General features: G+C 28.6%; 1 protein-coding gene across 4 annotated transcripts in view; it reads right to left on the minus strand.

Moving 5' to 3' along the window:
* kibra (WW and C2 domain containing protein kibra) overlaps window positions 1-15,600 on the minus strand; it is a 68,073-nt gene that overhangs the window by 5,160 nt on the left and 47,313 nt on the right. For 2 of the 4 annotated variants that reach the window (XM_067270198.1, XM_067270195.1), the window contains 8 exons: window positions 13,618-13,810; window positions 10,528-10,644; window positions 10,334-10,457; window positions 10,109-10,257; window positions 7,643-7,840; window positions 6,153-6,251; window positions 5,576-5,756; window positions 1,670-1,743 (listed from right to left, as the gene is read on the minus strand). In XM_067270198.1, the coding sequence (XP_067126299.1) occupies window positions 1,670-1,743; window positions 5,576-5,756; window positions 6,153-6,251; window positions 7,643-7,840; window positions 10,109-10,257; window positions 10,334-10,457; window positions 10,528-10,644; window positions 13,618-13,810 (1,135 nt within the window). The remainder of the gene's footprint in view (window positions 1-1,669; window positions 1,744-5,575; window positions 5,757-6,152; window positions 6,252-7,642; window positions 7,841-10,108; window positions 10,258-10,333; window positions 10,458-10,527; window positions 10,645-13,617; window positions 13,811-15,600) is intronic. The other 2 variants (XM_067270197.1, XM_067270196.1) reach the window with 2 other exon arrangements.

Genomic DNA, 15,600 nt, shown 5'->3' on the forward strand with positions numbered 1-15,600 from the left:
ATAGCCAAGCAAAGTATAGGAAAATCAGAAAAGATGAGAGATCTTGCTAATATTTGTAAAATTTCTTAGTCATGAAATATAATGGCATTTATAAATGTATATTTAAAAGTGTGTATTACATCTGGGTGCACACCGTTCAATAATAATGAGCACGTGTTTCTATTGCTCGTTTGTTAAGTATGAAACTTATTAAAATGATGGATCATTATGACTTGTTTCAAAAAACAATTGAAGACAATGAAATGGACTGTCACTGCAATCATTTCAGGTTAAACACAAATAAGTATAGAAATCTCTAACTTCAGCATAAATCAAAACAGTATTTTACAGATACTGTATTTACTCACATATAAGACGAGGTTTTTATTCATTTTTCACTGCTTCAAATTCGTAGGTTGTCCTATACGTGTGAGCGAAAGATTCTTTGCATTTTTGCAATAATTTTTGTGAACCATGTATCTGCATTTTTTTACCGGATGCTTACCCTCTTGTATTTAGAAACATAAGAATGACCCAGATAAAATACTTGTGTATTGTCAGATGTAAAGATGAATAGCAATAGGGAAAACAAAGCTTTTGAATTGAATTCCAAAATCACAGGAGAGCTGGATATAACTTTTATCCATTTCCACGTGAAAACAATGATTATTTGAAAATTAGAATTCGGAGAAACTCATAAATGTAATCAACAGAGTGGATTTGACTGTTAAGAATTCGCAAAAACGGTCCCCGATTGTCCAGCTTTACATGAACAAACTATGTTGTCTATTTTACAAGATTTTTCTTTAAAATGCCAGTAAGTTTTGCATTTAAAGTTTATGTGCATTTGATACTTTACTTGAAATTAAATGTGATTAAATATAATTCTAATTTTAAGATCAAAATAAATAAAATTAGATTTATAAAGTCACACCTCGTCCTATATGCAAGGTCATCTTATATGCGAGTAAATACGGTATATCAAAGAAAAAAAATCATCTTAACCGTTTTTGAGAAAAAGTTTTAGTTCATTAAGAATCCATTTCTAAATGTCATATTGTTTCAAATAAGAACTATGTCAATGTTATTTTCAACTTATTTTTAAGCCATTTTTGTGAATCAATATTATTTGTGACAAGCATTTTTAAAACTCAAAGAATTGTTAAAGGATTATCATTCTATTCAACAAAAGAAATAATGTGGTTAGTGTTTCTCATTTAAGATATAATATTCCTTAACCCATTTTTATGACGATAGAGATAAGTAATCACACACTTTAACCAGCATTCTTAACATAATTTTGAAAATAATCACTTTGTCAATTATATATCATAAATTTTATATGCATTATAATTTAAAACTGAATCACAAAAGATTCTTCTTAATGTATAAGATAGTATAAATAAACAGTTTAATGCAGCCAATGCTACAATCTTGAGTTTCTATTGAAATACAGGTTGATTTGATTTTAATACAGCAAAAATATTTACTACTATAAATGATTTGAAATATTTCTTTTTAATCAATATTGATCTTCAAATTAAACTTTCCAATACAGATAAAAATAATTGGGAGAAATGATTACATAAATAAAATTAATAACATATCACTAATTTTGTTTCTGAATGTGTCTAAGTATGGGTGTGAAAACAAATAACAAGAAAATAAACATATATTTCTTATGGCTTACCTCTTTATTAATAGTAGCAAGAATTTGTTGTAATTTTTCATTTTCATTTAACCATAAAGGAATTTCATGATCTCCTATAAACAAAATATTTCAAATAGTATACATTTAATTAAATCAAGCAAATTTTAAAATTTAATATTTACTAAACTTAATAATCATTTTCATACTACATTCAAAACATTTAGAAAAACATAACTTTTTTTGATCATTTTTAGTGAAATAATACAACATTCACAGCAATAAATATGGAAATTGCTGTTTCATGTAATAATTTAAAATAATTGAAACATTTTTTACATGCAATACAAGGGAGCTTCAAAGAGTTGTGAAAAAACGATTTCAGTTATGATGTTTATTTTTCAACATATGCTCCATTAAGGTTGATACCAGTCCATCTAAGTAGAACTATGTCAGGGCAACTCTTTTTACACCTTCAACTGATGGAAAATTGGTACTTTTCAATGATTTTTTTTTTCAACTTTTGAAACAAAAACAAGTTGGATGGGTCTAAATCAGGGCTGTAAGGGGGATGTCGGATGATTTTCCATTCAAATTCATGTAGCACAGCTCTTGTTTGCCAAGCACCGTGAGTGGGTACATTGTTGTGGTAAAAGAGAATGAAATGATGCAGCTTTCCAGGGCATTTTTCCGAGATTCTTTTGGACAGTTTTCTCAAAATGCCTTCATAATAAGCAGATGTAATTGTCTTCTTGATCTCAAGGAAGTCAACTAGCAAAATCCCCTCTGCATCCAAGAAGACAGTGGCCATGACCTTTCCTCTTGAACACTCAGATTTTGCTTTGACTAGTCCACTTCCACCCCGTGGCAGCCACTACCTTGATTGAACTTTGTCCTTGGGATTGTACTGGTAGAGCCATGTTTCATCCCGTCAAAATTCTTTGCCAAAATACTTCAGAGTTCCCATCCCACTTGTTCAAAATCTCCATTGAAAGATTTGTCCTCATTTGCTGCTGATCTGGGCGCAACAGCCTAGGGACCCATCTAGCAGAAAGCTTGCTTAGTCCCAAACTCTCCACAAGAATTGTGCGCGCAGAACCTATGGAGACATTGAGTGTATCTGCTACCGATTCAGTGGTTATTCATCTAGCCTTTTCAATCAAGTCACAAACAGCATCGATGTTTTCCTCACAAATTGACATTGTTGGCTTGCCACTGCAGGACTCATTTTCAATCTTAGTTTTTCTACTTCTGAAGTGACTTATCCATTTGTAGGTTGTTGACTTCTTTGGAGCATTATCACGATAAACTTGTTCCAGACTGTCAATGATTTTCCTATTCTCCCAACCAAGTTTCACCATGAATTTTATGTTTGTTCTGGTCTTGATTTTGTGGATTCCATTTGCTTAAATGGTGCCTGACTTCCAACTTGCGGTGCTGCATTCTTACCTGCATTTAAGGATTCATGTTTGAATATGTTATAACACGTTGGGACAAGAATGTTCAGGTGCATTGAAATCAAAATCCTTCCAAACAATTTTTAGTTATGGACTTTTTGAAGCCCCCACGTACATTAGACTAAATAGTAATAATTTAAAAATAAATGTAGAGAAATATATATAAATTAATAAATATACATATGCATGTACACATAATAATAAAAATTAACTTTATTTCTATAAAAATAGCTAATATTAATTACATGAACATTTTTTCCTCATTAGTTATGTTTTAGTGTTGCGACTTGTCCGGTTTTTAATTCATTATCTGGGATTTCGTAGCAACCTGTCAACCTTTTTTTTTTTCTTTTTGCTTCTCAGCTCTTATTTCATTTCTTAATTTAAGCTGCTCCTACACAAGTCCCTAACTGGTTTAGAACTGGCGTGCATGTTATTCTTTGCATGGTAAAATAACATTGCGCATGCATCAGGGACTCCTGTTTGAACAAACCAGGGCCATGTTCAGTAAAACAGAACACATAAGTTAAAATTCTGAGTGGCTTAGTGGGCGGAGCTAAGAATAGATAAAGGAAGCTAGTGGTGGGAGGAGTCAAACAGTAGTTATGCTGCAATGTTGAACGCATTTCTAACTAGACTTAGCAAGGATTCTGCATTACTGAACACGACCTGACCTACCATCCAGGTCAGCAATTTTGAAAAGGTGGCAACACTATTCATAACGAAAACAAGAACACTTATAATGTGTAGTCATTTTATTAACTTTTATTTTTTAAGGTTTGTTTGAAAACGCAATATTAATTAGATTTGCAGCAACTTCAATATTTTATACACATTTCTCATCATAAATTGCTCAACGTTAATATACAATATGGTTAATCTTTTTAAGTTTCTAGTGTTTTTCAGTATTCCATATTCTCTGGTAATATCATTTTCTTTTCCACTCCTTTAACAACTTCAATTTTTGAACTAATAATAATATTTTGTATGGTCCATGCTTAGACACCATAAAAACAACTCTGTAATAATCTATCTAGACTCAAATGTCATATTTCCCATGTCCCAGAAGTTTACAAAACATACATTTTGGATAATCCATGAACTATATTAAATCTAGAATTAACATACAGTTAAAATTTATACATAAAAGGCATAGTTCTCTCAAATTTTTTAACACTAATTTTCCTTGAAATTTGTATTAAAATTAGACTTTGACTAATCCAATAATTCAAATTGGTCAAAATTCAAATTAACCAAATTCAACTATGTGAGTCTGCAGATTTTTAAGGGGATTGAAAGAAAATTAATGTTAACCATTTTTCCAAAATGTAAATATCCCCTATAGAAAAAAAACTGTTCTCATGGAGAATCGGGTAGGATGTTGCCGCTAAAGTCAACAATCTGATGTGAAAGTTAGCATGTTACGAAACAACCCAGTAAAAATGCAAGTCATCGCACACCTGTGACTTGAAATGAAACCATCAGACAATCATGTGACTCACTTCTCATGTTAAATGTATAAAAGTGTGAGCCACTGGAAGCTTGGGAGTTGTTTTTGGTATTGGTGTTTATCTTGGTATCCGGTCCCGAGCGAGAAGACATCGAGGACATCCAATGCTTCCATATAGGACTGTTATCGCTGCATATAGCTCTCCTCCAACATTAGAGGTAAATATCAGCAGACAGCAAACTCTCTCTCACTCTTGTAAAATACTAGTCTGTATAATCGCAAGTAGCCGCATATAACCTCTCTATGTATTGAACTTCGTGTAGCATCCTGTATCTTATAACTGTAAGTAATATAATAAATGCTTGTTTTATTTGTTAAACCTGTCTCCTGTCTATCCAAGGACACCTGCCAACTTGCTCATCTCCCTCGCCACTAATTAAAAACCCATCCAAAAGACAAAGTGGGGGAGTTTTACCAACTCAATGTGTAAGTTGCAATTAGGGTACTGACCCTGTACCCTCATAATCTCACAACCATACTACTCATCATCATGATACTATCAATTTTCCTTCAAATACTATAATGTAAGTACTATGAATTTTATGAAGAAAAAAATTGTATATTATCTCAAAATTAAAAAAGTTTTTCTAAACTGCTTTAAATATAATATTTTAGTCAAAATTCAAATTTATTGGATTATTTAATTTCATGTAGCAATTTTTCTTAAACTTATAGTGTTTTTCAAATAAAATATTAATTTGATGCTATATTCATATATATAATTAAGCATTCAACTTTAAGAGGCAAACATATTAGATATAGCAAAGTTTTTCCATTTTCAGAAAAATATGGAACACATTGATAATTTAAATGTTTATTACATAGTATGAAAGATAAAGAGAGCTTTATTTTGGTTTGGCATAGCATATTGCATCAATACCAAATACGTATTACATTAAATCACTATTATAGTAATAAAACTTATTAAAATTATTACTTTTTTGTTTTATTGGAATATCATTACATTTGAGCAATATTTACCTTTAGCTCTAGCTTCTTCTAAATGTTGTTTCCATTCTCTTAACTGTGCAATTTCATCTTGTAAATGATTTAGTCGAGTTTGTGAAGCCTGCAGATCAAGTGCTAAATCAAGTGATGTTCGTATGGGACCAGCCCGCAAACCAAACACACTTGAACTATGCTTTGAACAAACTGGGGGAGGCTGAAAAATTGCATTTTTTTTATGTTGATGATCAGATTTTCCAATAATATTAATTAATAAATAGATTAGACATTATAATTATTTTTATTTTTATTGAAAATTAACATGACTTTCTTTTTAAACAAATTTTAAGAAATCCAATATTTTTAGTACTTTTAATGATTAAGTCTTCAGACCATCAGAATCAAACACCATATAAAAAATAAAAACAGGAAAAAAGCTTACAATAAAGTAATTCTTAAAAAACAAACAAAAATCAGATATATAAAAATTCAAGATATCTAAAATTTTGTAAAAAACAAGGAAACTTATTCCTCAAATGTACTAAAATGAATTAACATTAACCTCAAGAAAAATAAGAAAAGGATTTTCATTCAAAACTTGTGTTATTGTTACCTTTTTCCATCTAAGACTTCTCCTTTCTAAGGAATTACGTTGAAAAGGTCCAGCTTTACGATACAGTGGCATAGAGCTATCACTATCGCTTCTATTTAACTAAAAGTAAATAAAATTTCAAAAATTATTTTATTTTAGTCTAATAATATATTAATTTATGTTTTTTATTATTAAAAAGTATTTGAGTACTATTTTCATCATAAATTTTCTTAGTCCAGCAAACTCTCCTTAAAAGTTAATAAATCTTTAAACTTTTATTATTATAAATAACTAACTTTTTTCTGAAATTTATTTGAAATTAATAATTTGAAAAATTATTATTTATTATGTAACATATAACATTTTACATTAGAAACTTACTATTAAAAATTTAATAGTAATAGATGTACAGTTGAATTTAAATTTTCTTTATAGAAGACTGTATAAAATAAACTAATTTATTGAGAAATAAACATTTACTTTAATGAAAATAAAATTGCCAAGTTTTTAAAAAAAAAAGATTAATAAATATATTAAATAATATATTTATTAATCTAGTGGGCTTTTCATAACTATTGTAAACAAAATTCTACACTACTTTTACAATGGAATTTAAAAAATCTTTAAGTTAAACACTATTTTCTTCCAATCTATTTCTATATCTGTTAAGTGCATAAGCAGATAAAGATACTTTTATAAAAATAGAGAATTATATCTTAATGATATTTTGTTTCAATTAATTTTGATACTGAACTATATAATATTTAACAATTATTATTTTATTTGTAATTTTGTATTATTTTATATAAATAAATTTTTCACTTAAACTTTATTATACAAAGTTGTAAAATAGATTTTAAATTTTTAAACTATTTTTAATTATTGTTAAAGAAAAATTTTTCTTCATATAAATTTATAGATAAACTGACTCAGAATTCAAATAAAGAAAATTAATACTGTTTAAAAAATTTTTTGTAGGATTAAAATTAGAGTACAGACATTTAGTAACAATTTATATCAAATTTTCCATCAATAAAATGCTCAACACTATATACTTGTATCTGTTATATTTATTCTTACAATCTCTTGTAATAAATCATACTTGACAAAAAATAAGAAATTAATGAGCAGATTAATAATGCCTATGAGAATATAGCTCTATATAAGCATAAGGTGGTTTTGTTATGTAATAATGATTTTACAGAATTATGAGTTTATGAAAAAAGTATTTTAAAAAATAAGAATAAATTAATATTAAATTGAACATTGACAAAAGTATTAAAATAAACAACACATGGATTTCTGAATAAAAAATTATTCAGAAATTGAATGAGATATTTTAACTCTCTGCCATTTTTTTTGTTGGAGTGGTAAATTTTGGCCATCTATATTTACTTATTAAGTGTTTAAATGTTTAAAAGAACTAAGAATATTAAAAATTAAACATTTTTCCTTTAGTATTAAATTCCATAATTTTATATGGAATAAGAATTTATAAAAAATTTACCTACCCTACATATATATTGATTCTTGCTTACAGCTGCACTAGGAGAAAAAGTCTGTGATCTTTTTATCATAGCTGTTCTAGAAACATCATCTGATCGTTTTTTAGGACTTTTCTCAGGCATGAACACACATTCTGTATTTGTTTCTTTATCACAAAGCGCTACATTACCAAGTCTTTCTGCTTCACACTGGACACAACGTTTCTGAAATACATATAATTTCAATTTAAATATTTTATAAAGAATGTTGTAAATAAAATAAATTATTACAATTTTGTTTTAACACTTTACATTGAAATTTATAATAATAGTAAATTGTATAATTAATAGCTGTATAATACAAATAAATGTATTTCTATAATTGATAAAAGATGATAATAAAGGTCTACTGTTAGTGCATATAACAAAAAAAAAATATTTTTTATTGGATTTTCAAATATTCAGTAAATTATAAACTGCCATGTTTCATTATACTGAATGTAATAAACTAAAGTTATTAAAATAGAATAATATTGTAATGTCAATTTTACTGAAACTTATTCAAAAAAATTCTGACACTTCAAAGAGATTATAGCTTGTAATGTTGAAGAAAAAGTGTGGCATTCATGATCTGAAAAATGATTGTCAGCTGTTAAAGTACTGATTGTGAAACAGAATTTGATTATTAATTGCTTTCAATAAAATTTGCAGATTATATTTTGTCTTTTTTGAATGCCAATGCATTACATCGTATAAAATATATTATTTTTGAAATTTATAACTTAAAGACGACAGATTTCTCTATTAAACATAGTTTTTACTATCTTCCTCCCTATGCTAATATAAATAATGATTATGGACAGATAAATTTAAAATGTTATTACATATGCAATCAAATTGATACAGATATTTATATAATTAGTAATGAATATATCATAGCCTGTTACTTCATTTAGGTTTTACAATAAAAAAAAAAAATTGACTGAAATCTCAAATGCTAATGCAATATATTTTTAATTTGAAAATATTTTGTTTCAGATTAAAGTAGCATTTAATTGTTAAAGCCAAATCATTGCTGGATTATATTGAGCTATATTATTAATACTATTAATAATTGAATGCTAAGTAATTTGGCCTTAGAGGTAGACATTAGGCACTATCTCTTGCTAAATTTAATAATTATAATTAATTTAGAAAGTTCTGGAAGAAAAGAATTAGCCCAAAATGAGACTTAAACCTGCAACTTTCAATAACCATGAAGTCATATTGCCAGTTATGCTACTCAGTAGTCTGATCTTCACTTCCAGAATATTCATTTAAATGTAACTATACTGGTTACTTATGGTGCCAAATAGAGATTACTCGGCACCCATGGCCTGCAACTCCCATTATGGCACTTAGAGGTCTTGAACCCTGCTTCAGGCTGATTCTTTTCTTCCAGAACCTTTTATAATTAATTTAGAAGTATTGATTTAAGTATAATTATTAAATTTAGCAAGAGATAGTACCTAATGCTTACCTCTAGTGTCAAATTACTAGTACTATTGATTAATAATTAAATGCTTAGTAATAGAACCCGATATAATCCAGCAATTGTTTGGCTTTAATATATAACTATTAAATTTTAATAAACATCACTAAGCCTGATAATTATATAATGAATTACCAATGATTGCCTTAAAGATCGGGCTATAATTTGGCTAATTAAGTGATTAGTATAAAGTTATTTGTCACTAGAGTGAGGTGTTAGGCACCATCTCTTAACTAAATTATTTATTAATTTATTAAATATTATAATTATTAATTTTAGAACATTCTGGAATAAACTAGCCCAGGGCGAAGCTTGAACCCACAACCTCCGCTTGCTGTGCAATGCACTTGCCCGATCATAGCCCGATCTTTATATAATGAATTACCAACGATTGCCTTAATCACCAGGCTTAGTTATGTTTATTATTTATATTTATATATATATATACTTTGCCATGTAATGCGTTAGCTGGCTGAGTGCCACTGTGGACGTAGGAGTCATCCCCAGCCAGTAAGATTACATCTAAATTAATATATACTTCTGGAAGCAAAGACTTGCTTGGGGTCTGGGTGGCACAACTGGTGGCAAGCACACTGCAAAGCAAGTGGAGGTTGCAGGTTCAAGCCCTGTCCTGGGCCAGTTCTTTTATTCCAGAATGTTCTAAAATTATTTATTAATTTATTAAAAATTATAATTATTAATTTAGTTAAGAATGGTGCCTAATGCCTCACTCTAGTGACAAATTACTTTATATTAATCATTTAATTAGCCAAATCTTTAAGGCGATCATTGGTAATTCATTATTGGGTTTTAGATGTTGGTATTTGCATTTAATTGTCATTTTCAATGCAGACCATAAAAGTTTAAATATAACACCATTAGTAAAAGACATGTAACCTGAAAATCTCATAATTCTAGTTAGTGTCTGTCTTATATATAAACTGTAATAAAATTTTTCTTACTAGCTTTCCTTCTTCAGTAATATTCACTAAATTTTCTTCAACTCCCTCTCCATTCTCATCGTCGTCATCATCGTCATCGTCGTCATCATTATCATCACTGTCATTGCCCTCTTCACCCATTACTCCACCAGAATCTACTATATCATTTCCTATTTAATTTTTATGTTTTCATTTCATAAGTATACATTAACTTTTGCAATCAGTGATGCCTGTAAAACCACATACCTTGGTTTCTTGTAAGAGTTGAAGTTTTTGAAGAAATAATAGTTGATTCATCACTACTTTCTTCTTTTAAACTCATAACACGAGGATGGATACCTTCTACAATTTCTGATCGATCATCAGCAATCTATTTTAAGTACAGTGTTTTAGCAATGTAATTGAATATAAAAATTACTTGATATTTACTTTATACTAACCCTATTAACTCTATCAGGAAATGGATCAGGTTGCATAAATCTGAAACTCAACACATTATACCATTTCACAGTTGTAGTTTCAGGATTAAAATCAGCTAAACTTACTTGAGAACTACCCTATATTAAAATTCAAAAAAGTTACATTAATAATTTCTAAAACTTCTACAATTCTATTAAATTTATCAATAATATGAAAAAATAAACACAAATTTTTAAACATAATAAAAAATAAAGATAATTATAAGATGCCATTAAAATACATTAGTAAACTTTTATGATATTAATGTCAATATTTAATTATAATGCAAAGTATATAGTACACTAGGGGTGACCAACAACTCAATCAGTATATCATTTTTAGTCGAACACAAAAAGTATGACCAAGTTAAAATGTGAAAAACATCATGTAATTTTGATAGAAATATTAAATTCACATTTTTCATGCAAAAATCTTAACTATTCACTATGAGTTTTTAATGCTCCATAAAATGATGTGGTAGATACAAAGAAGTTTTATTGGAGTTGGAGGTCATTGCTATGTTATGACATTTTAGTAATTATTTTGCTGCACTCCAAGCAATTTCAATTAAGTGCAAAATAAGTGAGCCAAAGAGAAACAAAAGATAGGTTGCGGCCGAAGTTCAAATGTTAAACTTGTACAGCAAGCAGAAGTACACGTTTCACATTTGAACTCAAAGTAAAATATGTTGTGGCATATGTTGTGGCATATGTTCACAACAATATCTCGTGAGTCAGTGCACGATGTTCATCTTGCACACTGACTCATACGATATTGTTGAAAAATGGCGGAAATGTTTAACAATGAGGAATGTTACCAGCGTGAAGGTTAAAATAGTTTAAAATAAATTATTAAATACTTAAATAAACAAATTAAAGTATTTAAGGGATGTTTAATAACACTAAATAATTATTTTTAATCAGCGTTGTGTCTCCTACCATACGATAGGATGATAGGACTACCTCATACTTTTGTTGAGGGAAGTAGTGACTTATGTAAATCCTAAATCAGCATGGAAAAATATTTAGAAAATTTACAAATGTATTACACTGTTGATGGTAAATGATGTTGCAAAAGAACAAACCTACTCCTACAGAATTATGATAAGTATTATGAAGACAAATATATGTAAATTCTATATGCGCTTCACATCACTTGCAAAAAAATTGAATAATTAAATAATTTCTGGATTAAAATCTCCTGTTTCTTTACAATGTTATTCATGAATGCTTAAATAATGATTATTTTAACCCCAAATACAAAAAAAATGAAGTAGTTTAAATTGATCTTTTACTCGCCATGCTAGACGTAGCGAATGCCATTGTCAACCTTCCGGAATTGCCAGATGACGACACTCGAACGTCTGCCATATACGTTTTGGACTAAAAACAATGGCCGCAACCTCTCTAAAATTTATGATTTTTCCAATTAAAAAAATACCATTTTATTTTTTACCATAACAGAAATGAATTTTGTCATTTAATTTACATTTAGTGTATTTACCAAAAGAAGATAATTAATCAGGAGTTTTTAAACAGCAATAAAAATTGCTGTTTTGTTTACTTTTTTTTAATAAAAAAATTATTTTATTTTTAGGTTATAAAAATGCATGTTGATAATCATTCTCATATTCATCACATTATGCTTTACCACTTCGAAAAAAGATGGAAAGCAGCTCAGTCATTTCGCGATCTCAATGAACTTTTCAGCAAAGAAACAATCAGCAAAAGTCAATGCAGGGAATGGTTTGTTCATTTCAAATCTGGTGGCACTAGCTTGGAAGATAAGCCAGGAAGAGGTCGATCATCGAATTTTGACGACCAGGCATTTTTGGCAGCCGTGGAAGAGGATGAAAGCTTGACAACTCAAATGCTGGCCGAAGACTTCAATGTAGACCATTCAACCATCGTTCGTCATCTCAAAAAGTTCAGAAAGGTATGTAAAGTGGGTGGATGGGTCCCCAACAATCTCAACACAACACACAAATGCATAAAGAACCATATAGTCTTCCACCACAATAAAGCACGTCCACATGTTGAGCATCATGTCATCGAATTTATCGCCAATAAGGGCTGGGAACTGCTTCCACATCCACCATATTCTCCCACAGAAGCGCCTACAGACTACAACATCAATCGATCACTGAAAAATTGGCAGGTGAACAAAGTTTATACCAATTTGGATAACTTGGTGGCTGATGTCAAAGATTGGATTACCTCCAAGAACCATGGTTGATTCCACAGGCAAAGAGGAAGCAGTTATTGAAGTAAATGGTGACTACGCTCCAGGAATAATCATTTAAAAATGTTATTGTTTAATTTTTATGTTTCTTTTTTACATAATAAATATTGTTTAAAAAACACCTGATAATTATGCACCAACCTAATAGAAGAACAGAGATGATGATCTATTAGGTTGATGCATAATTATCAGGTGCCCCCCACTAAGTTGCCAGGTCTGGTATACACTATACTTTTAAATACTCTAAATTTCATATGTCTTTTCATATAGGTATCTAATTTGTAGAAGTTTATTTGCAATTTTTACAATAATACAGTGCAATTGATAATGTCTAATAATAGCAATTTATACATAATCAGATGATGATTGAGATAGCCTTTATTATTTTTCAAAGTAAATTAATAGAGAAAAACAAAGTATATTTCCCCTGATTCTACATATGAGTACAAAAATAACAACAAAAATTAAGAGCAATAACTAAATGAATAAGTTAATCCTAGTATACCGACAAAATAATATTTTAAACTTTTGAAATTATTGGAAAAATTATAAAATATTCATTCTCTTCTCATTATATAAAAAATAGCAACAATAGTAAAACTAAATAATAAAAAATATAAAAATAAACACAAACAAAAATGTTAGAGAATATTGAAAATATTCTTAAAATTTTGTCATTAATTTTGAGGCTTAAACATCCATTAAATTATATTTAGATTTTTAATGAAATAAGTAAGTAAATCTGAAATATTATTACACACAATAAGTTAATGAAAAAGAAAACATAACATTGATTATTTTTAAAACTGAATTAAACTACAATTACTTACCAAGCATTCTTCTTCATTAGTTGATGATATAGACCAAATATTAACCTGTAAAGTTTTGGTATATAATTTTGACCAAGGTATAGGGAATCTGAAGTTTTCACCAATTGTTGGCTTTCCAAGAGTATCAATTGGGGCAGTACTAAAGTTATCTAATATATCATGTGAACTTGGTAATAATGCCACTTTAATACATCTAAAATATAAATAAATTTAAATATATACTATGAAATTGCTTCAATTATAATAAAATTATTGAAATTTCCTGTCCATAATCCTCAGGAGCAATTTTTCATTGACCAAAAAAAAAAAAAAGTCACAAAATCCAGGACGACAAGTTTTCATTAAAAAATAGTTTATTACTACCTACTTAGTTTCTACTGTAAACAAGGATGCAAACATTTTTCAAGGAACCAGTTTAACATATTTTTTAAAAGATTACATAAAAACCCAAATATCCTTAAAAAACATGCCAATATACAAATACAATGCATGTATGTATTCAGAATGGATAAAGTAAAGAAAAACACATATATTACCAGTATAAATGCTTCCATAAAAGCATTTATTTCACACAATGTAATGTACAACAATTAGCACCTCTAAATAAGTTTTACACAAACTGGTATGCTCAACAAGAAATAAGATGTTTCCTATCGAGGATTTGATGTGTTTTCAATCACTGCAATTTCTAAATTTGAATCATAAAGAAATACATTTTTTGTCAAAATCACAACTATTGTTCATTATTTCCTTTTGTTTCTTTCACTTGTTACCATAATGCTCTGGTTTGTAGCTGCACAAGACTACAGAATCTATAGAAAATTGATATTGCTTTACTCTACCTGCTATGCCAAGCTTTCAGTCTAGCAATGGTTACCAAGTTGCCAAAACTATAAAACATGGTGTCCTCTCACCATCACAAGGTGGAAAAATGATCTCTATAATTCATTGAACTTTTTATGACTCCTGATCATCTAAATGTAACATACAGTACATTTCTTTTTCAAAAATCATCATATAAGGTGAAAATTCATTCTAAGGAAAACGTTTTTGATGTGTTAAATCTCAAAAATATGCAAAATTGACACTGAATGCAATAACATTATCATTGTGATTTATGAAGATTTGAAAGAACTCTAAAAAATATGTTAAATGTGAAAATACATTAAATTAGAGAATGTTAAAGTTTCTGCTGTAACTAAGTAGCTTTCCTGATGCATAAGCAATGAAATAACATAATTTTAATATTTACAAAATAACATTCTCAAATCTTGGAAAGAAATTAAATAATTAACATATAAACTACAACTCCACATACCTAATTTTTGATTAAAGCCAGACGACTGATAGATTGTCTGGCTTCAAATAATTTATTTTAAAGCAGTACAATTAAATTTTAAATCCAGAATTATAATATAGACTTTGATTTATGATTTCTAGACTTAAGATTATTATGACAGCAAAAACTAGTATATTACAATAAATTATATTTTGAGTTCAGACATCAGTTGATCTTACTAACAGCATGGTGTAACAAGTAAATATTAAATACATCATAATGGGCAATAAATGCATACTGTATAACAACTCATAAGCTTATTTGTGTTTAGCAATTTTGGAGTGGGGGCCATTAGCATTCAAAACTCAAATTTGTTTGTTTTGAACATACTACCCATGTGTGTCTGAATTTTAAATCAATAAAAATATAATTAAATCAACTTCTATAAGAACTTTCTAGATCAATGATTGAAACAGGCTTCTGAATATCTTCATGTCAGCAATAAAGATAATAAGTCTTGTCATATCATCCTGATTCCTTATCAAGGTCAGATAATGTTAATCGTTATTGATTATCTAAGCTTTAATAAATATTTGAGACTGTTTCTCAAAAATGTTTTAAGAGCCAATGGGCATGTAAACAATACTATAATTCCATTTACAAATAAAAGTGGCAAGGAATCATTCACATCTATCTTTTGTATC

The sequence above is a fragment of the Centruroides vittatus genome, unplaced genomic scaffold (assembly GCF_030686945.1).
Source record: "Centruroides vittatus isolate TY-2023 unplaced genomic scaffold, ASM3068694v2 contig_364, whole genome shotgun sequence".
In the NCBI taxonomy this organism is placed as follows: Eukaryota; Metazoa; Arthropoda; class Arachnida; order Scorpiones; family Buthidae; genus Centruroides; species Centruroides vittatus.